This window comes from Trichechus manatus, unplaced genomic scaffold, assembly GCF_000243295.1.
Source record: "Trichechus manatus latirostris isolate Lorelei unplaced genomic scaffold, TriManLat1.0 scaffold00007, whole genome shotgun sequence".
NCBI classification, from domain to species: Eukaryota; Metazoa; Chordata; class Mammalia; order Sirenia; family Trichechidae; genus Trichechus; species Trichechus manatus.
In genome coordinates, this window is record NW_004443943.1 from 10,056,951 (window position 1) to 10,082,194 (window position 25,244).

The 25,244-nt window shown below is 34.2% G+C and overlaps 1 protein-coding gene across 16 annotated transcripts in view; it reads left to right on the top strand.

Moving 5' to 3' along the window:
- PCDH15 (protocadherin related 15) overlaps positions 1-25,244 on the top strand; it is an 803,588-nt gene that overhangs the window by 259,824 nt on the left and 518,520 nt on the right. For 15 of the 16 annotated variants that reach the window (XM_004369889.1, XM_004369890.1, XM_023739508.1 and 12 more), the window contains 3 exons: positions 4,510-4,629; positions 13,680-13,790; positions 19,484-19,654. In XM_004369889.1, the coding sequence (XP_004369946.1) occupies positions 4,510-4,629; positions 13,680-13,790; positions 19,484-19,654 (402 nt within the window). The remainder of the gene's footprint in view (positions 1-4,509; positions 4,630-13,679; positions 13,791-19,483; positions 19,655-25,244) is intronic. The other variant, XM_004369886.2, reaches the window with a different exon arrangement.

The following is a 25,244-nucleotide window of genomic DNA, read 5'->3' on the forward strand; positions in this document are numbered from 1 at the left end:
CACTGACCTTCTGTTTAGCAACCTAGCACTTAACCACTGTGCCACCAGGGCTTATGTACACACACACACACACACACACACACACACATATGTATATGTATATTTCTATTGGTATATAAACAAAGAGAAAATGAAATAGATGCTAGTCTCCTAACTTTTCTTAATCTTTTTGGATGCTCCTACTCTCTTCTGCTTGTTTATATTGAGTACAGGACTTCTTGAATGGGGCATTTTCAATCTCATCAGGCTTCCCATATCAGCACATAATGGCTTACTTTCTTTTTTCTCAACTATTTCTTTTATGTTAACTTTAAATATTCCAAAACTCAGCCTATATATGAATAGGCCCAGCATCTGAGTGGTAGATTGCGCATAAACCAGCCTAATTACTGATCCCTTTTAGTATTGCTTTTTTACATTTGTGCATCTTATGTGGATGCTTGTTTATTCTGGTAGAGGAAATGAGCAGAAAAATTATTTGCTAATATGTTTGACGTAAATATAAATCTGTGGAAGTTTATACAATATACAAATGCAAAACTGATAACTTTGGCTTCTTTACCAATGTGCGCTGCCTAAGCCTACACATCTTCCAATGTCAACAACTAAATACACATTCTCAGTGTTGGGGGAATAAAGTCTTTAGCTTTTACTGAAATTGTGAACGAGAGATGGCACCATGAATAAAATAACATGCTAAAATCTACTACTGTTGCTCTAATAATTTCCATTTAATTTTCATAGGACAGAGTAGGGTTTCTCCATAGGGTTTCCCCATAGGGTTTCCAAGGCTGTAAATCTTTACAAAAGCAGACTGCACATCTTTCTCCCCTGGAGCGGCTGTAGATTCAAACCATCAACCTTTCCATTAGCAGCCGAGCACTTAACAGTTGTGCCACAGGGCTCCTTTCAAGGGACCTAATTTTTTTTTTTAAAGAGCTTAGGATTCTATTTAGAGATCATTTGAACCTCTATATGCTGTATTGTAGAAATTGTAAGGTTTTTTTTTTTCCTCTTCCCATAGCTAGGTAATTGTTTCTCTTTTATTTTCCATTCAAGAATATCAACTAATAGAATTTATTGTAGATACATATTTCTACTTGCAATTTAAAGGAATAATAAAAAAAAAATCTAGGCACATAAATTCTATTTGGGGGAATTGTGTAGAGGACCCCAAAAATCAGCTCAAATACTAAAATGAGAGTGATTGAAATGGAATTACTTTTTGGATTAGACTTAAATTGCAATCATAATCAAATGCATAGTAAGTCCTTTCCAATGTAGTCTAACTATCATCTTTCATTAACTTTGTCACCAAGTGTAATTATTTTAAGGCAATCACAGAAATGCAATGTAGCGTTTATTTTAAATGAGTAAATATTAGTCATTCTACCTATTTAAAACAGATTTCTAAATGGCAAAAAAAAAAAGATATGAATTTGTGTCATTGACAAAGAAGAAAAGCATTAATTGATGATAATATAGTAATGCACCATAGCACTTTTATGTTGCCTTTTTAGTAGTTTTAGAAAATATTTGGACAGTAGGGGAAAATACAGGGGTTTTTTTTGTTTGTTTTTTTCATAGACTAGGTCTTTACATTTGCAAACATGTCTTTGGACTACACTGAATATTACATTGAAAGAAGTGAAATATTACATTGAAAGAAGTGAAGCCCTTCAAACTATTGCAAACTACTTCTGTCAGACAGATATTTCTAGAAATTTAATTTTGAATAAAAATGGGGACATTAGAAAATGTTGTTTAGATTTAGAGAATATTATGCTTTATTTTTCACCTTGACTGAAAACAGTCCATTTCTCCTTTGTTATTCTACCACTGCTATTCTATTACTTATGCGAAATCATCAGAATGGTTTCATTTATACCTTGGACCCCTGTATTCGAATGCCAAGTTGATTCCTTTTTTTTTTTTTAACGTATATAGATGACACTTCAAATTATATGTATAATCAAAATGAATCTCATGTTATCAAACCAGCAAGAAACTGTCAACATATTTCTATAAAATTTTTAATTTTCCAAAGGAATAAGATGTTATTTTGTAGTAAAAATGTGGTCTTGTCACATTATCTGGTAAGAAGGTTGTAAAGTTTTTGGAATTTTTTTTTTTTTTTACAATTTAATAACTGTGATATGAGATCAAAGATATAGGTTTGAAAGTTTTATAAATTGTTTTGAAAAAGTCCTACTTATTCTATCAAAATGTTTCCCTCATCCAATTAGAACATTTGTCTTATAAAATGCATATAAAATGGGCTAGCACAATTGATTGAGTAGGAAAAGTTGCTGCTATTTTTCTCAGCACTCTTTCCACTCACTTTTTTTGTAATGCCTGCTTCCCTTGGCTTCCAGATTATTCATTGATCCCAAGATGTTCAACATTCTGGCATATGCTCTGAACTCTCCTTGTATCTCCTATTCCTTTCCCACAACACTGATTTTCTTGCCTCTGGTTCTAGTACTTCAGGATCCTGCTTTAAAATGAATTTGGCCCAAAAGTATATCCTACCTCAATAAGTAGACTGAAAGAGATGGAAACATTTCCCCCCCCAAATTCCACAGATAGCTATTCTTCAAGGTATTGTTTTGATTTTTTAATTGAACTCTATGGCCAAGTTATTTCATTTGGCAATGAAACCCTGTGATCAAATACTTTAAGTTTGTTTTATTAGATATCTAGAACCATTATTGTCATCCAATTTTAGTATTTCATAATTAAAAAATTAAAGTATAGCTATATAAGAATGAGTTAATTTTTATAAGGGAAAAAATTGTCTTTTGAGACAGGGATTACATAAAAAAATAAAATAAAATAAAACTGTAGGCTTGGAAGCCATTTAGTTATCTAACATTTTCACTAAACCAACTCTCCAATGTTCTTAGTGTTCTTATGTGTATATATTTAACCATCTCCTCTTACTACATTCTCAGCTCCTTTTGAGCTGCAGAATGCCAAAGTTTGCCTTTAAAGCCAACAAGAGGGCAGACTTTATAATTAACTAAGTATTTTGTACTTATAGTTTATTTCTTTAATCATAATTATTTTTTCTAAATCAGAAGTTGCAAACTGGCATGCTTCTTGGACCAGTGGATGTGTTTTGTTTGGCCCGTTCATAGTTTAATTTTCCAAATCACTTGCCACCCTTAGAATCCAGAGAGTTCTTACGAAACTGGAATTTTAGAAGACCTAGTACCAATTGGTCCATAATCCACTATAGAAAACACTTGCTGGGGTTGAGGAGCAGCAACCACTTAGAGAGAGCATGCGTTCGCCTGTTTGCTGCCATTCCCATCAGGCTTGCTCCACTGATTTACATTACGTGGTGATCCCTTTTGGCATTTGGGCCAAATTTGAAGCTCCTGAAACAGAAGTTTATGAACCATACGCCCCCTTTTTTTTTTCTCGAACTGTCTTTCCATGAAGGAATCCCATTCAAAAATAAACAAATCTCAGAAAAAAAAGAAGTCACACAGTATATATTTATTCCTAGAATTTTTTCACTTTTATATTTATTGTGACAGTGCTGCAATGAAGGAAGGAAAGTATAAAATGCAAGCACAACAGTAAGAAGCACCATATTCTGCCTTGGGGTGGGGAATGCTACGGAAGGAAATGTTTTAGGAGAAGGTGACGTCTAATTAAGTCGGAATTTAACCAATGAGTAGGATTCCCTCTCAGGCTTGAAGAATGGGAATGAAGGATTATGAACCATATTTTTGGATGTAGGAACAGATTTTGCAAAGACCTAGAGGTAAGCAAAATAGCAGTGTTTCTGTGGTGGAGAGGGATAAGAGTTAAAGAGAGATCTATAGACAGAATTTCAAATCATAGTCTTGTATACCACTTCATTTTATTTTTTCTTCCATCCTAAATGAAAAGATGTGACCATCTCTTCAAACTCTGCCGTGTAACTGTTTTCTACTTAACCAATATTTAAGCACTAAAGAGACTCCCAGCTTTCTGTATCCTCTGGTAGAAGGGCATCTGTTGTCCCCAACTTTTCCTCTTCCTTAAACTCGTCTCTTGCCTGTAATTACAACCCTGACTTTCACTGATCTCTCTGCAGTGTTTTTTTATTTTAAAGTAAAGAATCTAACTTCTTCATACGATTTAAATCCTAGCTTGTTGATAACTTAATGCATCAAGATTTTTTGTTTTTTTTTTTTAGAGGAGAAACATCAGGTGCATTGTCTCCATAGGAGCTAAGATGCTAATGGTTGTAAATGGGTGCAAATGTGCTTCACTCTGCACCAGGGTGTTCTATTTCTTTACCAAAGCAAGGAACATGAGGTTGGAAATTTCAGGCTTTACAAGAGCCTCTATGGAAGATTTGCAAGGGGTCTTTTGAAATACTTCAGGTTGGGGATTGTGAGCAGCTGCCTACTCTTCCTTTGTGTAAAAAATGGCTGGTTTTTGTGCTGAAACACTTTTGGTGTGCAGCTGATGAAGTGAGAACTGACAGTTTTTCTTTTATTTTTCTTTCAGCTCACTCCAGTTGGCACCACGGTATTTACAGGATTTTCAGGAGACAATGGAGCTACAGACATAGATGATGGCCCCAATGGACAGATAGAATATGTTATCCAATATAATCCAGATGATCCGGTATGTAAATGCCTATTTGCAATGTGGCTTCACTACAAGGAATAAAATCAACGTTTATTTCAGCTGATGTTTATTGTATGACTCTTTTTTAGCTCCTTGGAGTCACATTAGTAATGATATTATTGTTAAAGTTATCTCAATATTGCATTTTTAAAAAATCGTGTGCTGTGGTTTTGAAAACTAATTTGTTATTGGCATTTGCAGCTTTAAATATATTTATAGGTTTAACATGTCTTTTTTACTAAATTCCTGTTGTGTTTGTGGATTCCTATATATTCTAATCCTAACAATGAAGATGATATAACCAGTGTAATACATATGCCTTATGGAACTTGCAAATTAATACAACCACCTGCACTTCTCCACAAAAACACACTTAGAAACATATTTCTGGTGATGACAAATCCCAACAATCCCAGCAATCTCATTAAAGGAAGTTAAAGTAGGTAGAGATCAAAAGTTTTAGCTATAGGCCTTTTTCTTCTTTTCTTTTTTTTTTGCCTTAGGTCCTGGTTCTCTGACTCTTTTTTTAAGCTGTTAAGCAATTTCACAAGTGGAATATACATAAAAAAGATAAAATCAGAATTCTTTGGTTGAAGCTAGATCTGGTAGCTCTATCTTCCATTCTCTCTTTCCCTTCCCTGGAGGCAGCTTCTCAGAATACTGTGGGCTCCCCAAGGCAGAATTTTAAAATCATTTATTAAGTGAATGATCTAATTTAATGCCTCTCTTTAATGTGAAATACTAAGAATATAAAATATGGTGCAGTTAATATTGTTTTCATTTTTAACCTTTCACGTTCCTTATATAAACTTTAAACAAGCAAACCCACAATTCAACCAACCAACCAACAAACAAAAAAACCTCTGTTAAACTTGTAGGGACTGAATTATTAACTAGTAACAAGATCTACCTCACAAATTTATTGTGAGAATTAAGTGAATTGTGAATGCATTTTCTCGTTTTATTCTCACAAATCAGTTCATTAGTAGGAGTATCTTTATTATATAGATGAGAAAAAAAAAGACTCCTGGATGAAAGGATGTGCTTGATATTACATTAAAAAAAAAAAAAAAAAGTAACTGTCAAGTCAACTCTAACTCACGCCAACTCCTTGTGTGTCACAACTGTTAGGGTTCTTAAAGGCTGATGTTTTGGAAGTAAATCAGCATGCCTTTCTTTAGAGGCGCCTCTGGATGGGCTAGAACCTCCAACCTTATGATTTAGTAGCCAAACACTTTAACAGTTTCCACCACCGAGGGAGCCACTTCTAAAATGTAGAGTCAGGATTCAAACATAGTCCAACTTGAGAGTAGCATGCACTGTACTCTTCCTCTATTGTGTTGTAAGAGCTCAGCTGCTGACTAAAAGGTTGACAGTTCAAATCCACCAGCCGTTCCTTGGAAACCCTGTGGGGGAGTTCTACTCTGTTTATAGGGTCACTATGAGTTAGAATTGACTTGACGGCAGTGGGGTATGGGTGGTAATTAAAAAAAGAAAAAAAATAGAAAAAAAAAAGCAAGGACATAGCTGAGACAAATGTTTATGTTGTCTGTTTATCTGCTTTTTTGCTAATACAGTAGGTCTCAACATGTTTATAGGCAGAGGCAATGAAACCAAGAGATGGAGAGAGAATGAGAATGACAGGGAAGACAGACAGTAAGAATGATAGGATTACACAGGAATTGGAGTGGAAAGGATCAAACCAACAGCATAGGAGAAAAGGACAAGAGAAACTTTTTTGCCTGAAAGTAAAAAAAGACAGCTGACTGCACATTCTGCTTCTGAACCATTTATTTTATTTGCTATTACGGTTTCTTTAAGTATTAATTGTATGTGTGTGCCATGTTCTTACCTTATATTTTATGAAGGTCATTTCCTAATCTTTACTCCCCAAGTTATAAAAAAAGAAACCTCCCAGCAAGTATAGAATAGCCAGGCCATGTATTTTAGAGAAATATTTATTGCATTGCATAAAATAAAATAAAATAAAAAATTATTTAACGTTTATATATAGTATAAGACAAAAATATATTACTTAGAAGCTATCTTTTCAAAGTTTTATGGGGTTGAAATTTATTGCTAGCTGTGTAGTAGTCTGTCTGAATATCTCCCCCTTTTGGGGATTTGTGGGCCTATCATTAAATGTAATATGTACCTTTTACTACCTACTGAACGGATAAGCCAATCAGCCACATGCAGTTTCCAAATAACAAGAAAAGAAAAATGTATTTTAGCAAGCCAACACTGCTGTGCAATAAATAAAGACGTTCTCTGGTCATAGTCCTAATTCAGTGAGGCAAAAGAATAAGACATCATGACAGCACTTAGTGTAGGATATACTGCAGGAGAAAGCATTAACTAAGTCACTTCCTTAGGGAGAGAATCCATCTTGAGCCATCACAGAGACTTAGTTTAAAGCTTAGTACCAGTTTCTTCTCTTATAACATCTGCTAGAGAAATACCTGATGATTTTTATATTCTACCACTGTTAAATCTCTAGAAATTCTTCTCATATTAATAGCATTATAGTGTTTTCCTGCTTATTTCTTAATCTCACGACAAATTTGTATGTACAGTGAACATAGTATTTAACATGAATGTGTGACCACCTCTGGTTTTTGTAGCCATAATTATATTTTCTTAACAAATGGCCTCACACTGTATGGTAAATTACAGAAAGTGTAGATTGTTCTGTTCTATTTAAAATTCACAGTTATTATTATTATTTTCTATCTCATGCCACAGGATTCATTAGCAGAAGTCACAAACTAGTGATCTAGAGTTTTGTTTAACCCACAGGTACTTTGACTAGAAATTGTTTGAACCAATATCTAAAAGTCAAGATATTCGCGTTCAAATCTAGATTTATGTCTTCTGTTAACATTTATGTTATGCCATTTGTTTTGGGGTTTTGTTCCTGCGTAATCACCTATCCTTTCTTGATTGGTATATTTAAAAAAATGATTAACAATTAATAAATACCCATTAATAACTATCATAGACTCTAGACTACAAGAATATATACCATGCTAATCTTTTTTTTTTTTTTTATGTTAAGCCATTACTTTTGGAGTGTTTGTTCCTACAGCATATTTTATCCTTTCTTGGTGATACATTTAGAAAAATAATAATAATTTAATAAATCCCTCATTATTAAGGTCGTCTAGACTATGGACTAAAAGAATTTGTATTATGCTCATTATAGTTTTTGTGAAATACTGTTTTGAGTGCCCTCATACTAATACAAAGAAAAGCCATCTGAACTAATGAGATTGTTTAAAAGAAAAAGACCCTTTGAAGTGGGTCAGAGTTTTTCATCATGTGCTCTGCAGAAACTTTCAGTTTTGAGCTATCCTTTATGCAAAAATGAAATTATAAAGTAGGTATCATTCTGAATGTTCTAAATCCCAGTTGTTAGTGAGCTTAATAAGTCTATTCATACAATAGGTTATCACATTGCATTTCTTATCTTAATCCTTTTCATTAATGCCAGACGAGTGATGTTTATTCACCAGTGTTAAGTGTTTTGACTTAAAGTAATAAGGAAGGAACTGATAGCATGTCCGTTGTAGTAGGAGAACAGCTGCTGCTATTAACTATACCTGCCACTCGGAAAAACACTGAGGACATTTAAGCAGTATGTATGGGCAGTTTCTTTCTTGGATGTATTAGAGGGTGTTTTGGTGGGTGATAACGTGTTTTATCAACTCCTCCTCAGTAGACTGTCCTTCCTTTGTAATGTTTGGCTTCCTATATCTTTAAGGGAAATGAGAAAAAAATGAGGTATAATTTCTTTTGCAGTGGGTAGGCTTGTAATGCATTTGAATTTCCTGAGTCAGGAAGTTCAAACCACTGTTCAAATGCAAAAAGATTTTTAACAAATCACCATCCAGAAGTAGTTTAGTGTATAAGTCAAAGCCCAACTTTTAGATGCTATTAAAGTATTTCAAGCTAAGCAAAAACTGTTATTGCTTATTCTTAAGTAGGTTACTAAGAGCATTATTTTATACTTAAATAATGCATTATAGGGTGCATTGTAACATGAGAGCCTTAGGCTCATAAAGTCATAATATTTTTTTATCTTGCAATGCCACTGAGGTTTAATTAAGTTATTGTCTAAAGTACTGCTTTGTGTAAAAATGTGAACCCAGATATTCGCAATTCAAGTCCACCTTTTAACTCCACATACACATGCCTCTGAAGCCAACCAGGCACTTCGAAATATAATTTCCTAAGAAATTGATTAGAAAAAGGTGGAATGAGCTCCATTGCACTCTTTAATGCATCTTTAAATGTGCGTGTATGTGTTTCTGTATGAGGGAAAGGGAGGAGTTAAGTTGATGTGAAACAGAAAACATAATCAAAGTGTTGATAGTTTCTACTGGGAACAGATTTAACATTACCAGCAAAACCTTTAGTTCCTCTTGAGTGGACAAGGATCACTTAACTCTGCTTAGCCCTCTACTTCTCACTTTAGGTAATTCCGTTAGAGGTAGTGTGGTGGTTAAGAGCTATGGTGGGCTACAGCTGCTAACCAAACGGTAGGCAGTTTGCAACCACCAGCTGCTCCTTGGAAACCTATGGAGCAGCTCTACCCTGTACTATAGGGTTACTATTGGTCGACATCGACGGCAACAGGTTGGGTTTTGTTTTGGTTTAGTCTCCCAAACAAGGGCAACCAACCTATAGATTGATTAGCAGCTGATGGCATGGTGGTCTGACTTAGGCAGAGACAAGTTTAAGGCTGATTGGATTCTACCTCTGGGATTTTGTAACAGTGACCGATTAGGACACAGAATTGGTGCTGGTTATTGAAACTAACAGATAAAAAGTCACAATCATGTACAAGAAGAGAAAACAGGAGAAGATGAGAGAAAGTGAGAGACACTTATTTTAAAAAGATGTAAAAAAAGAAAACAACAAGAGATCTTATAGCTCCCTGAGAGACAGAATGAGAAGCCTTGTTAACTAAATTCCTACTACTTCCCCATTGCAGGCCCACTCCTAGATCACTCTCATATATATATATATATATATATATGTATACCTTAGTTTCTTAGTACAGCTGTAACAAAAATACCGTAAGTGGGTGGTTTTAAAGAACAGAGCTTTATTTTCTCACAGTTCAGGAGTTTAGAAGTCCGTATTCAGGGTACCAGCTCTTGGGAAAGGCTCTCTCTTTGTCCCCCCTGAAGAAAAATCCTTCTCTCAGTTTCTCTAGCCCTGGTCTTCTTTGGTTGCTTGGAGATCTTCACCTGGCATCTATCTTCACCCCATTTGTGCTTGCTTCTGTCCGCATCTAATCTGCTCTTTTTATATCTCAAAAATCATTAGGTTTAAGACGTGCCCTACACTGATACGGCTTCCTTAATATAACAATGATAACCTTGTTCCCAAATGGGATAATAGAATTACATCCACAGATACAGGGGTTAGCATTGCAACACATATTTGGGGGGAAGACAATCCAATCCATAACAGAGAGAAAAAAACAGAATTTCTGGGAAAACAGAATTGATAGAGGGTCAACATCCCTTCTGCCTCCCTTTCATACGTGTGTGCAGTATATGTGCTTGAGGGTGGACACATCCCAACCTGTTCCCCATTCTTACAACAGGGATAAAACTGTTTAAACCATCCTACCTCCTCATTTTACTTAAGTAGAGAACTATCACTTTTTTTGACAGTTACTGAGTAATTAAATTCTCCAGGTAGTTGTGGACTATGCCACTCTTGGTGGATTAAAAGGAATTTTTCTATTATCAAAGATGGAGGCTGCATATTTGGCGCCTGTGAGTATTAAGGGGCTTGGCCACAGTTAGATTTCCCTCATTAGTATTGCACAGATAGAGGTTAGCATTTAAATTCCTGTCACACAAAGAAACCAGTGCCACTTAGGGTTTTACAGAGAAGTGTCCATAACTATCCGTAAAGCAATGGCTTTGCTTCCAGAAATTTAGGGTAACTTAAGGAAATGGATGTTGCTCTTCTCCCACAGCTCTCTGCTTTGTTGGTGGACCTAAACTCTTAAGGATGAGAGAAGAGGAAGACAAATGGTAGGGAGAAAGAGGGTGAAGAAGGCTCTACTTTCCTTCTACCTCAAACAGCTATTTAACAAGAGTATAAGACTGAGAAAATCACTGAGCTATTTAAATAACCAAGAATTATTGAAAAGTTATTGGATTTTACTGACATATTATTTAATAATATGAGAGTCAGAAGGATTATATAAAGTACAGTTTTTAGTACTTACTGGAAAAAATGAGTATGTTTAATGGTTATTACCACATTGAGTTGAGAATCCTCACTCAAAGTCTGTTTAAAAGTTCATTCTCATCTGACATCAGTTGGCTAACTTATCTAGCTACAAAATAATGAAAAACTAAAATAATTATGTATCCTTAAAATATATTATAGAAGTTATTGTTGAGTTGAGTTTATATGCAACTGCCAAACTCTTGCTTATTTCTTTAACTTGCTGCTCCCTCTAGTCTAGTGTTTTTCAAAGTAAGATCTGAACCATCAGCATGAGAATCACGTGAAAGACTTGTTAGAAATGCAGACTTCTGTGAATTTCTGGAATATCTAGGAATGGATGCTGGGAATCTGCAATGTAAATCATACATTTCTGTGATCCTATGCATTCTGAAGTTTGAATATCATTGTGTCATTCTCTCAGTAGCCTTAGCATAAATAAAAAAAAAATTACTGTGGTTTCTTACTAAATTTAACTTTGATTTTATTTTCTTTCTCCTTAGGTAAAAACTTTAGAAATATTATTAGAGTAAGATGTGAACTTAGAGTTTACCTAATTCATTATTATTTTTACTAGACCAAAAAAAAAAAAAAGAGAGAGAGAGAATATCTTAAAGATATATACTCTTGTTTCTTCTGATTCTTCTCATGATTATTGTTCTACAATTGTAGAGACATAATAGATACTGAATGAGTAATTGTCTATTAATACATTGGTTAATTAATTAATGTAGAGGCTTTTCATATGCAACAATTCATAAGTAACACTAATCATTAACCAGATGTTCTCTTTATGTTTCTTGGAACAAAAGTGTTTATGAAAAATTTAGCAAAATGAAAATCTTAGATATTCTAAAGGATGGGTTAGCTAATAAGAATTAAGTTCAATTGAAAAGAGCTCTGAAGAGCAATGAAATTTGTACTACTGCATTGTTTGTAATAATTCAACAAGTGTTCAATGGAACTGTCAACTTAAATGAAAAATGATTTCAAACACTTATTGAATGTGTGGGGATATATGCCATTTAAACATGGCTATACTATTGACAACTTCAGCCCCTCAAAGGCCTCTATCCTGCATAGGACATGTTGAGACTTGTCAGCGATGAGGAGGAGATTAGGCACGACTTGTTTTCCCAAACCTATTGTCCCGTTACTGATTGGCTTGTTTACCTGAATTCCTTCTCCCTTGCCCGAAACTTATTGTTATTCACCCAAAGCCCATTGTTCTGTTATTTGCTTCACTGCGTGCTGTATTGACTATAAATAAACTCCTGGGACTGAAGCCGGGTCGACTCCTCTGAGTGACCCTCCTTGGCCCCACTTCTCTGTAAGAGTTGTGTTTTGCTACTGTCTTCACCGCCCCAACAATCGTCACCGCTGCGACATAATGAATATATTCTAAACCTCTGCTATATTCAGTTTGCTTTGCTGGAGATATAAAGATAAAGATCCCCATATCATAGACAGACACCCTTGAGCAATCTGTGAGGGGAGACAAAATTAAATAGAAGGCAGTAGAATAAATTTTGTTTGAAAAAAATAATGTAACATCAGAGCAAGGCTTAATCTTAAATTGAACAAAGAAAGCTTTTCTGTGTAGGAGTTGCAGAATTTTATATGGAGAGAAATGAGGAATAGAGTTTTCAGGCAGGAGAAAAATAAGAACAAAAGTCAGGTGTGATGATTCATGGCCTACAAAGGAAAGAGAGGGGACTACAATGTAAGGACAATAGACAGGAGATACTTAGGCATGAAAGTCTTTCAGCTGCAAATAATAGAAAATTGAAAGAAAAGTAACTTTAATAAGGCCATAATCATAACAAGTTTTTGAGAGACAAGGTGGTAGCAGGATTTCTTAGTTCAGTAAGTCAAAGACATCACTGATCCACGTTCATTTTCTACTCTGCCATCCTCAGCATGTTACTGTTACTTCCTTGTCCTGGTTACTTCTTTCTTAAAGTGTAAATGGAGTTCCTCGGTGGTGCAAAGGGTTAACATGGCTCTGCTGCTAACCAGAAGGTTAACGGTTAGAAGCCATCCAGAGGCACCTCAGAAGAATGGCCTGGTGATCCACTTCCAAAAAATCAGCCATTGAAACCCTATGGAGCACAGTTCTACTCTGACACACACTGGGTTACGATGAGACGGAATCAACTGGACAGCAGCTGGTTTAAAGTGTGAATACATTGCCCTTCGCTTTAGGATTGCCTTGTATGGTCTACAGGTTACCGAGAAGAAATTCAATTCCAGAGAGGGTAGAGTAAAATTTAACTAATGAGCAGCATTGCTGCTGGGGCCTAAAAGAAATGTAACCTCTAGCCCAGAGTCCTTTTCACAAAATCAGTTTCAAGTTTATATTTGTATTTAATGCTTGAAAATACTTGAATATAGAATGGGCACCAATGTTGAAAAGGGATATTATGTAGAAATCACAGATTATTGTTTGAATATTTGGTGTTAAAAAATGATGAAAAGATAATATGATAATGGAGAAGATTTTCAGATACCTTGACTTTGATTTAGCAATATCTCAGGGCAGTTGATGACTCACGCTAATAACAAATACGTTTCCTGCTTATTATTATCAGAGGACGCTCATGAAACCCTCTCGTGAAACATTTTGAGAAATGATAAGAATATTCATTCTGAAACTTACAATCACATTCTATTTTCAGACAATAAGCATGCTATCTATAACTTTCAAGGGACTAAATGAACAATATCGAGTTCTCTGTCTAATTTATCTTATATTCAGATTATCTAAAGTCTATATCCTTAAATATTTGCAGACGTCCAACGACACCTTTGAAATTCCCCTCATGCTGACGGGAAATGTAATGTTAAGGAAGAGGCTCAACTATGAAGATAAGACTCGCTACTTTGTCATCATCCAAGCTAATGTGAGTATTCAGTTTCTCTAATGTTATGCCTGTGAGTTTATGAACTAAAGAACTCGTCCAAAATGTAATGAGTGTTCTTAGAGTTCTTGGTGTAATTTTTGCCCTTAACAGGTCACCTCTGTCCTCAGTGGAATTTGCATTTTATGTTCTTCTAGATGGTGGATAGGATGGGCTGGGATGGGGAGATGTTTTCCACTTGTTATATCCTCACTCTCTGAATCCCTCATATGTATTGCCCACTCTCCAATCACTTGTTCTTGCCACATACCATTATCTATAGCTTCATGTTTATAGGGATAATGATAGCCATGTCTCTATAATATCTTTCTAATTATTATTATTTTAATTTCTCTTTGTTTTTTATTCTTTTGTATGTAAAATGATGTATAATGTAAATGATGTACATTAAAACAAACAAACAAAAGAACCAAACTCATTGCCGATGAGTCAATTCCAATTCATAGTGACCTTATAAGACAGAGTAGAGCTGCCACATAGACATTCCAAGGAGCAGCTGGTGGATTGGAACTGCTGACCTTTTGGTTAGCAGCTGAATGCTTTAACCACTGCGTCACTGAGGCTCCAAACAACTTACATTAGAAACCCACATATTCTCCTGGAATCATAAGGAGACTTGAAATATAAGCAATCAACGTTGACTTTAAAGTAGTTGGTATCTAAGAGGCTAATTAGAGGGCTGAGGATAAATTATTGAACATTACTCAGCTTTGACCTCCCTGCTTATGGCACGAAGAGTTGATTGATTTTCAAAAGGAACCCTTTAAATTACATGCATTTGGATGGTTTCTTTTTATCAGTGTGAACATGCTATGATTCTTAATTAAGCTGAATGAGTTTTGATTAATACACATTACAAAACACATTACAAAACTGACCATTTAGATTTGTAAAAATGCTTGCAACATTATTACCCACACTGATTATTTTAATATGACTATACAGTGGGGAAATGATTAATTAAAAAAAAAAAAAGAGGAAACGCAATCTAATAAAAGGAAGTTCAAGGAAATATAAAGATCAATAGATTTTACTTTCGTTGAAAATTTCGATATATCTTTTTACCATTAGGTAACTGAATTAATGCCAGCATATTCAGGGCAAGTCTAATAATGTTGCTTTTTTTTTTCTTTCTATGCTGCAAATGCCCGATAAAGTAATGGAATAGTATTTAATGTCTGTATCTATGAGGGAGTCTGGTAGGTGCTGCTGGCCATTTTGTAAAAATACAAACTTGAACACTTGAATACTGAATATTTAAATTTTGGAAGTCTGTTTATTCCAAGGCTCTTATGACATTGCCACAAAAATAAATCAGAACATTGGCATGTCTGTCTCATACTCATTTTTTAAAACTAGTTTTATATAATTTCAGGTTATGTGTTAAAGGCCACATCTCTCCTGCCCCCACTACACACAACCAATACTTGCTTAATACACTGCTAAATATAGCAAATACTAAATGAATAGATGTTAGCATTTTTCAGTAGTTTGATCAAAGAATGGTTGATAATCAAAATATTTTACTGCAAGGAGTATTTGATGAAAATGTACAAACTGAAGTCCCACTTATTTTCTGACAGTGGAAATTGTCTTTTTTGTCTTAACGTTATCACATTTGAATTATTTGTAATTTTATTAAAAATTGGCTTTATAGAAAGACTGGTTCATGACAATGAGGTATTCATCTCTGAGTTATTTACAAAAAGTAGCTTTTCTTTGATGATCTAATAGGTGCCTATCTTTAGAATATATAGTTCTTAGTAATGTATTGATGCATTAGTAAATAATTTAGTAAATAATTAGTAAATAGTTATTACTGTTTAGTAAATAATTCATTCAAAAATATGTGAGTGCCTTTGCTATGTCAGATACCACATTAAAATATGACTCTGAAGAATTTTATGTTGCATTGCTGTCATATGGGGTGATAGGATTGGATGTCTTGCATAAAGATGCTAAGGATTCAGGGACCAGATCAGTACCACTTCCCCTGTGAGACATCAACATAATTCTCTTGGTAGGTCACATTCTTCCATGAATATACTTTATGGCTTTTTTATTCTGTGTTGAAGATATGTTTATAGTTTAATCCCCTGTATGCTGATTTTTATGCAGGATTATTTTTTGTGTCACCTGCAATTTCTTCCTTACAGCTGTATCACAATTTTCAAATAAATTGTGAAATATTTTTTTAAATGGAAGTTAATTAGAGATTTCATTTTACTAAATGCTTAATGTTAGGAAATATACAGTAAAACCTGTGAAAGCCGGCACCTATAAGACAGAAACCTGTAAGAGAAGGGAAACTCAAATCTTTTCCACTATTAGAGAGCAACAGAAAAGTGGTAAGACTGCACCCTGTCAAAGGTGGCAAACTTGCGAGATCTGTAAAAACAAGGCAGCCTCGTCGAATTCCAGCTCTCACAGGTTTCACTGTATTTGAAATAATAATGTATGATGAGAAAATACCAATTAAATGTTAAACTTGGATAACTTCTTTAAAAAAGTATTCATCCTTGGCAATTATAATCATCTAGTCTGTAAATTAATTAAGTTTTATTTTCTTTAAATAAAAAGGGAAAAAAGAAGAAAAATGTGGAGAGAAAATAGAAGGGAAGAAGGACAGAACATTTCTTGATAGCTTTTAATATATAGTAGATTCTAAAATAACAATGAATGAAAATGCAAAATTATTTTTGCAAATTATTTATAGAACTCACAATTTAAAATATTTTTTCTTATTCAGGAAAGTCTTGTAAAGTAGCATTTTACTAGAAAGAGCAAAAGTTGTTTTATATTTCTTTTTGCTTTTCTTGTTATTTTTTATTTACATTTCCAGGGGTTTTGTTAGAAAAGAATTTTTTTAGATAAAATCTGGTTCAAAACTAGGAGAAGAACATCATGGATTAACAACATCTTCCATAGGCTCGTGAGTTAGGGGTATACGTCTCATATTTTCATAACTTCCTTTATGTTATATGTTGGGAAAAATTATGGGAATCTTCACATGTGTAGAAACCATGTTGGTATTTTTCATTGTTACATCTTTGCTCTTACGAGGTTCTATCTTTTTTTTCCTCATAAAAATTCAAATTTTATAGACCAATACTTTGTAAGCAATATCTTTCTCCAACATGAGATTAAAGTCTACATTATGCATTTTGGTAAATACACACCCTTTCTCTTGTACTTTGACCATTCTATGGAATAGTGCCAAACCAAAAAAAGCAGAGAATAGTGAGTGATGTGTTGCTGATAGACTGAAAGAATGGTCTAAAATGGAAAACACTCATCTATTACAATAATTTTCAGGTGACATTTAAGATATAAGGCAGAATGACATGGGGGTGTAGAAATACTGCTTCTGGCTTTTCCATATTTAAAATATTATTATTATTTTTTTTTGCCACATCCACATATCACATAAAAATGTTTATTTAATATTTTTCCTTAAATTAAATTTAAATCAATTCAGGATTTTTTTTCACTTTGTCTTAAGTAATCATGCTTTTATAATGGCAATTTGATGAGCTAGTTGTATTTTTCAGAAATTTCAAGTCAGCGCATATATTAAAGTTAAAATTCAGTGGTGCAAAATTTAAAATAAACCCATAAAGTAAAGTTAAATATAAGTGGTTAAGCGCTCAAATACTATCTGAAAGTTTGGTTATTTAAACCTACCCAGAGGCGCTTTGAAAGACAAATCTGGTGATCTGCTTCCAGAAGGTTACAGTCTTGAAAACCCTACGGAGCAGGTATACTCTGCACTCATGGGACCAGCCACGAGTAAAAACTGACTGGACGGCAACTAACAACAACAACGATATATGTAAAAATCCATACATGGAAAGTTTATTTGTGAACCACCAAAATCTTCTCATATCCCACTTACTGCTCCGATTATACATACGATTCTTCTAGATACAATAAATAGAGATGGAAAGTTCTGAACAATTTTGGAAGGAGAATTTAAAAAAAAAATCTCTATTACCCATAAATTTAATCAATCATAATTATCAGTGAATTTTGCAGGGGTTGTTCTTGGTTTTATTTATACTTTGAAAATGTAGACATTTGATCACAATCCATCTTATAATGGAAGAAAACATGAAAGACTACTCGAGCCACAAAGTTAGTACATTCCAGATAAGTTGTCTGCATTTGCAAAATTCTACCAATACAGACTTTTACTCTTTGAGAGCTTACATTAGAGCCGTTCTTTGCAACTTTTTTTGAACAACCAGATTGGGAAAGAGTATAAGTGGAATGTAGTATCACATAAAGTTTAAGAAAGTAGACTTTTTTTTTTTAAATTGTTAAGCAAATATTAACGTCTGGCAACCATCAACGGAAAGAATTTTACGAACAACATAAAGCAAAACACCAATCTGTTAGCAGAATTACATTTCAGAGTGGTAAAGAATAGAATTTTAAAGAGACAGAAAAATGCAAGAATGATTCTTCAAGATAATTACTAAGTACTAAGAAAGTAAAGACATTTCCAAATTCTACCATAATGTTTCTCTTTAGATAAATACAATCAATGCAAATTTCTGTTAAAATTACTTCCCACTCCTTACGTGTGGGCTGCACATAGTGATTTCCTTTCAAAGAAATGCAAAGGAAGAAAAGAAAGGGTAACTTTATAGGGGAAACCTGACAACCATAACCTCAGCCAGGTGATCAAGGTTAACATCAGTGATAAGTCCTGTTAGTAATATGTACCTTTGATTAAGACGTGATGAAAATGGCTCTTTCTCTCTGTGATTTTCCTCCCCAAATCTCATAAACCCAGTCTATTTACGGGAATATAAGACCAACTCCTGTTGAAGGACCTTCTATGAAATACCTGTCTAGTACTTCAAATCGTCAAGGTCATCAAAAACAAGGCAAGTCTGAGAAATTGTCACAGCTTAGAGGAGCCTAAGGAAAAAAACCTAATGACTAAATGTAAAGTGGTATCCTGAATGGGATTGTGGAACAAAAAAGGACATTAGGAAAAAACTAAGGAAATTTCAATAAAGTATGGATTTTAGTTAATAACATATATCAATATTGGCTTGTTAATGGTAACAAATGTATCGTACTAACGTGGTATATTAATAATAGAGAAAACTGGACGTGGGGTTTCTGAGAACTGTCTATACTATTATCACAAATATCCTGCAAATGTAAAACTGTTCCAAAATAAAAAAGTTTATTTAAAAATTAACCTCAATTTAGAGCTACAGATCCTTATAGTTATGTATTTCCTTCCTGCTTCTTACCAAACTTTGATAATAAAAAAATTCCTTTTAATCCAAGACTCAGCTTTCCTAGTGAATTAAACTAAAATTAGTTTGTTTCTTTGTTTTTTTTTTATCTCTTCAAAAGCTGTCTCAGAAGACACTCAAGAGACTCAGTGACGAAAATTCCTAAGGATTCAATAAATCCATTACAAAACCTGTTATTATCCATCTTATAAAATAAAATGTTAGGTAAAGGCCCAAACTATATAAGCTTAGCTTTTATATTTTTCTCCAAAGTTGATTTGAAAACACATGGATTTCAGATTGAATCCCAGCTTCATCACTTCAGTGTTAAATTAAGCAAATCAATTATGAGAAAAAAATAGCATACATTATGTCCTAATGTCTATAAACTATCATATTGAAATGTTGTTCTTCCCACAGGACCGTGCACAAAATCTGAATGAACGACGAACCACCACCACCACCCTCACGGTGGATATTCTGGATGGAGATGACTTGGGGCCAATGTTTCTTCCTTGTGTTCTCGTGCCAAACACTCGTGATTGTCGCCCAATCACCTATCAAGCCGCCATCCCAGAGTTGAGATCTCCGGTAAATATACTCTCATCTTTTCCCCTTTGCTTCTACCTCTTTAGCCCTAATAGGATCTTGTTCAAGTATTTTGCAGACCAAATGAGTAAGAACAGTGAAATTCTCTGTGTGACTGTTGAATATTATTCATTGCTAAAAACCATTTTCAGAGAGTATGGGTAAATTTTTGGTCACGATGCGTACTTACATCATTTACAAAGTAGAAAGCATGTCCTGAAGGAAGAGTCACTTTGACACTGACTGGCTTATTTTTTCTACTTATAAATCACAACAGAGTTAGTTGCCAATATATTCTAGGAAACTCCACAAAATAACTGCAGCATTTTCCCTTAGTTCATACTTAAAAAATGCAGCCCTAAATTCGAGGATACACAAAGAGGACAATGATACAGGATACTGTCTTAGCCCCTTAGAGTTCTGAAATGTTATTGGAGATTAAGTTTCACTGTTTGGAGGTGGAAGCCAACCAATTATGAATACAAATATCTATTCCTTACAGATGTATATTAAAGAAGCACAAAGGTGAAGCATGAATACATATTTTCTATACTTTGTTCTGCATCCGTTTGTGTGTATTTAATGCTAATGAAGATATAAACTGCTGTCAGCTTGGAATTCACACTTTGAACCTCCCTAGATGATAGATATGTTTACCTAAAAATAAAGAGTTATAAGGCAAACAGATATCCTGCCAAAGCTAAAATATTAATTTCTGCCTTAAGTAGAAAATATTAATTCTCATTTAAGAGAAGTCTAATTCCTGGAAGCCAACAATTTAACTAATTATCTGCCATTTTTGTTCAAAGCATTCTGCTCCCTGAGTTAGTAACAAGTCTCACAGTGCCAGAATTTGTTGGAAGATATGTGATTATTTTTTAAATTATGTGTGAATTGTGTTTTGGGGTCCTTTCTATATTTGAGATTTTGAAGAATAAAACAGGACTTCCTTCTCCTAACCTAAAAGTAAAGTAAGTTATATTGCATTTTACTCACTTCAAAGAGTGCTCACCAAAGTTATTCTCTGTGCTTTACTCATAAAACCAGTTGTCATCTAGTCAATTCCAACTAAAGGCAGCCCTATGTATATTATAGTAAAACTGTGCTCCATAGGGTATTCAATGGCTGATTTTTCAGAAGTTCATTGATAAAACTTTCTTCCAAGGCACCTCTGGGTGGATTCAAACCTCCAATCTTTTGATTAGCACCTGAGCATGTTAACTGTTTGTACCACCCAGGGACTCAATAGCAATAGATCTGAAAAGCAACTTGAGAATCACTTTTGTTAGTCTAGATTCTCTAACTGGCTAGCATAAAACAAAAAAATTTGGAGGGAAAAAAAGAATAAATGTTATGAGGTTCATGTAAGGAAGAAAACATAAATTTCAGATAATAAGTAATATTGCATACAAAAAGGGGTAAAGCAGAACTTATCTGTACAAACAAATGTAGATTACCTAAAGTTATATGTCACAGTATCATTTTATTCAATCTCAAAAGGAAGACTGTTAAAGATTATGAACATTAATTTTTTCTTTATAAAGGCTTAATTGGAAACATGAGGGAAAATATATATTTTTTAGTATCAACTTACGTTCCTGTGTATTCTACATAGATGATGTGCTAGTGAGACAAGAGAAGGTATACATTGATACTATAATAATTCGAATCTAAAGAAATGTATAAGAATTTACTGATACATTGCAGGAAGCGAATGACAATACACGCTGCAGCTTGAGAAACAGAGTATATTGATTTTATCTTTATAAAGAATCAGTTGATTTCTCTTCCAACACAGGCACCTAAAATTAAGTTAATAGAAATGCTTAGCTTTAAAGAGATCACTTAATATTACGGTCACTATATTGATTCCCACACCATTTATATTGAGTTGTAATAACCATATACAGGCAGATGAGTGTCTCATTTTAAATGTTGCTTTGATTATGCATGGGGTTTTTTTCTTCCTTGCTTTTTAAATATGGTCGAGCCATTCCTTAACATCTGTGAAACAAGAGGGTTTTAGTTCTATTATTATAGTTTTATATTATTTAGTTCTATTTAACTAATTGTGGCATATATTTATTCATTAAGAGGCATAGTTTTATTGTCATGTAGAAGAAAATTAAGTATATTTACTTGTTAAATTAGGTACTTGTTCTATCAATTGCTATGTAACAAACCACAAAACTTAGTGGCTTAAAGCAACAACAATCCTTTATTTTGCTCATGAAGTTGCAGTTTTGGCAGGACTTAGAGGAAATGCTTATATCTGACCCACACATCGTCAGCTGAGGCATCTTGCGGATGGCCGGGTGCCACTTACAGGATGATTTACTTACATGCCTAGAATGTTAGTTTTGCCTGTTGGCTTGGAGCTCAGCCAGGGCTGTGGGCTAGTGGCGTCATTTCCACTGCATGTGGGCCTCTTATAGGCTGTTTGGACTTCCTCACAGCAAGGTACTGAAATTCAAAGCAAGCTTCCCAAGAGAAGTAAGCAGAAACTGTAACACCTTTTATGACCCAAGAGAAATAGAAGCTGTATTACCTTTTATGAATAGTCCTGTAATTTCATAGTGTTACTTCAACTGTAATCAAAACTCTGCCAGATTTAAGGGCTAGGAGTATAGACTCCACCTCCTGATGGGAGGAGTGCTCGGTCACATTTTAAGAAGAGAATATGAAGAAAAAAATTGTGGCAATCTTTGGAAAATAAAATGAGTCATAGTACTGGAACGATGTTTTCATACACTCTTTTTCAACATTGCCATTTGGATTCCCTCTGGATCACTAGCTCTAAGAACTTGAGCTAGTTTTTTAGTTTCATATATAAATTGCTGTGTTTATTTCAGTCCTTTCATTTTTATTTTCTTTTTCTATTTTCCTTTATATACTCAGCTAAAATGTCTACAAATTGCAATAAGTAAGATCTTGCTATTCAGAGAGAGAACTAATGATTTATGTCAGCTAAACAGGATATGATGACTCTAATTACATACTTGCTAATCTTTTCCTGAACTAATTCTTCAAATTTTGAAAGCTTTGACACCTGTTTACCTTCTGTGTTGATGTGAAACTTTCCGCCACTTATCTCAGTGGTATTCTTGACTTGAGAGATCATTCTTAACCCCACTCCAATGCATGAAGAATTTATCAGCTCAGAAACTTAAAAAAATGATAGTATAGTACAGTATTTAACTCATAAACTAGAATATAATAAAAATAAAACCTACTATATGTTGAAATTAAATAATCATGTTTTAAAATAAACACATACATGTAGATTATATATACTTTTCTTGTATCAAAAGCTGTCTCCAGCAATAATTATCTTTACAAAGACTAAGATTAATATTGTATTAAATATGCAAAGATATAAATTTGGTGTTCCAAGGGAATTAAAGGAGTCACTAGTCCTGTGCTAATTGTTATCTATTCATTAATTTGACAAGTACTGACTGGACCCTTTTGATGTTAGTTGCCGCTAAGTCAGCTCCAACTCATGGCTACCTTATATATAACAGAATGAAATGTTGCCTGGTTCTCTGCCGTCTTCATGATTATTGATATGTTTGAGTCCATTGTTGCAACTATTAGAACTGTTTAGTGCCTCCCAACCTAGGAGACTCATCTTTCAGCACTATGTCCTTCTGTCAGTTTGTTGTACAGTGATGGCTTGCATGTTGCTATGATGCTAGAAGCTATGCCATTGGTATTTCAAATACCAACATGGTCATCCATAGTGGAGAGATTTCAATGGGGCTTCCAGACTAACACAGACTAGGAAGAAAGGCCTGTTGATCTCCTCCCAAAAATTAGCCAATGAAAATCTTATGGATCACAATAGATTATTATCTAACTGGACCCTAAAATAGACAAACTCTATGCTAATTGAGTAGCCTAGGCAACTAGGATAAGATAAAATCCTTCCAAAATATATTACTTGGTAAATTTATTCTCACTTTCTGACTACCTTAAAGTTGTTATTATGCATATAAGATTGAAATTTTCTGATACTATGGAAAAAATCTGGAGAATTGGAGAATATAGAGGTCAAGTGTCTATTTTCCACTGAAGCACAGACAAAGACACTGTAAACTCATACATTTCTTTATTTGAACACTAGTGTACATTTGTTTAAGGATGCCTGGTGGTGCAGTGGTTAAGAACTCGGATGCTAACCGAAAGGTTGGCAGTTCAAACCCACAAGCTACTCCACGGGAGAAAGATGTGACAGTCTGCTTCTGTAAAGATTAGAGCCTTGGAAACCCTATGGTGCAGTTTTACTCTGTCCTGTAGGGTTGCTATGAGTTGAAATCGGCTCAACAGCAACAGGGTTGTCAGGGCGGTCATTGGTGGTAGCCGGGCACCTCAAAGTATTTCCTTGTCTGCCTGCTTTCTAAGTCTCATCTCTTCTAACTCTCATAATGCAAACGATCTAGACACAGAAAGTTTTGAATGTTTCTGAACTTCCCTGAGTATTACCCTCCCTTTGCTCTAGTTTTATATATGAACCTTATATTTGTTATTTAAGACTCAACTCTGTGGACCTGAAATGATAGCCCTAAGAAATTAACAGTTTTTGTCTGTGTTCCCATGTATTTTTACGATGAGTATTGAACTTCTTATTGTATGATAGCTGTTTAGCTTGTTCTCTTTTACTCGACTACAAATTGTTTATGTGTGTATTTGTCATTATATGCTAATGCATAGACCACTGGCTTCATATAGTAAATGTTCAATGAATGTTGAAATGAATTAATTCATTAAATCATGTTTCCAGAAATATATATTGTTCACCTATGCATTGGATATAAATATGAGTAAGCATGGCTCTTGCCCTCATGTTGACAATGAGTATGCTAATCACAAATATGCATACTTAAAGAGTGTGTATATATTTGGGTGTATAATTATTTGTTATATATTATAAAATATACTAGTCATTAAATATATGTGTATATATCATATATCCACATGAATATATATTCATATATATGTATAGATTTTTCATTTTTATTGTTGTTGTTATTAGGGGCTGTAGAGTTAGTTCCAACTAATGGCAACCCTGTGTACAACAGAAGGAAATACTGCCCAATCCTGCTCCATCCTCATAATCCTTGCTATGTTTGATCCCATTGTTGCAGCCACTGTGTCAATGCATTTCATTGAGGGTCTTCCTCTTTTTTTGCTGACCCTTAACTTTACTGAGCATGATGTCCTTCTCCATGCACTGGTCCTTCCTGATAACATGTCCAAAGTACTTGAGCTTAAGTCTTGCCATCCTCCAAGGAGCCTTCTAGCTGTACTTCTTCCAAGACAGATTTGTTTGTTCTTCTGTCAGTCCATGGTATGTTCAGTATTCTTCGCCAACACTATAATTCAACAATATCAATTCATCCTCAGTCTTCCGTATTCATTGTCCACTTTTCGCATGCATAGGAGGTAATTGAAAATACCGATGCTTGGGTGAGGCGCACCTTAGTCCTTACAGTGATATTTTTGCTTTTTAAAACTTTAAAGACATCTTTTGCAGGAGATTTGCCCAAAGAAATACATCATTTGATTTCTTTTTTTTATTTTTTTATTTTTT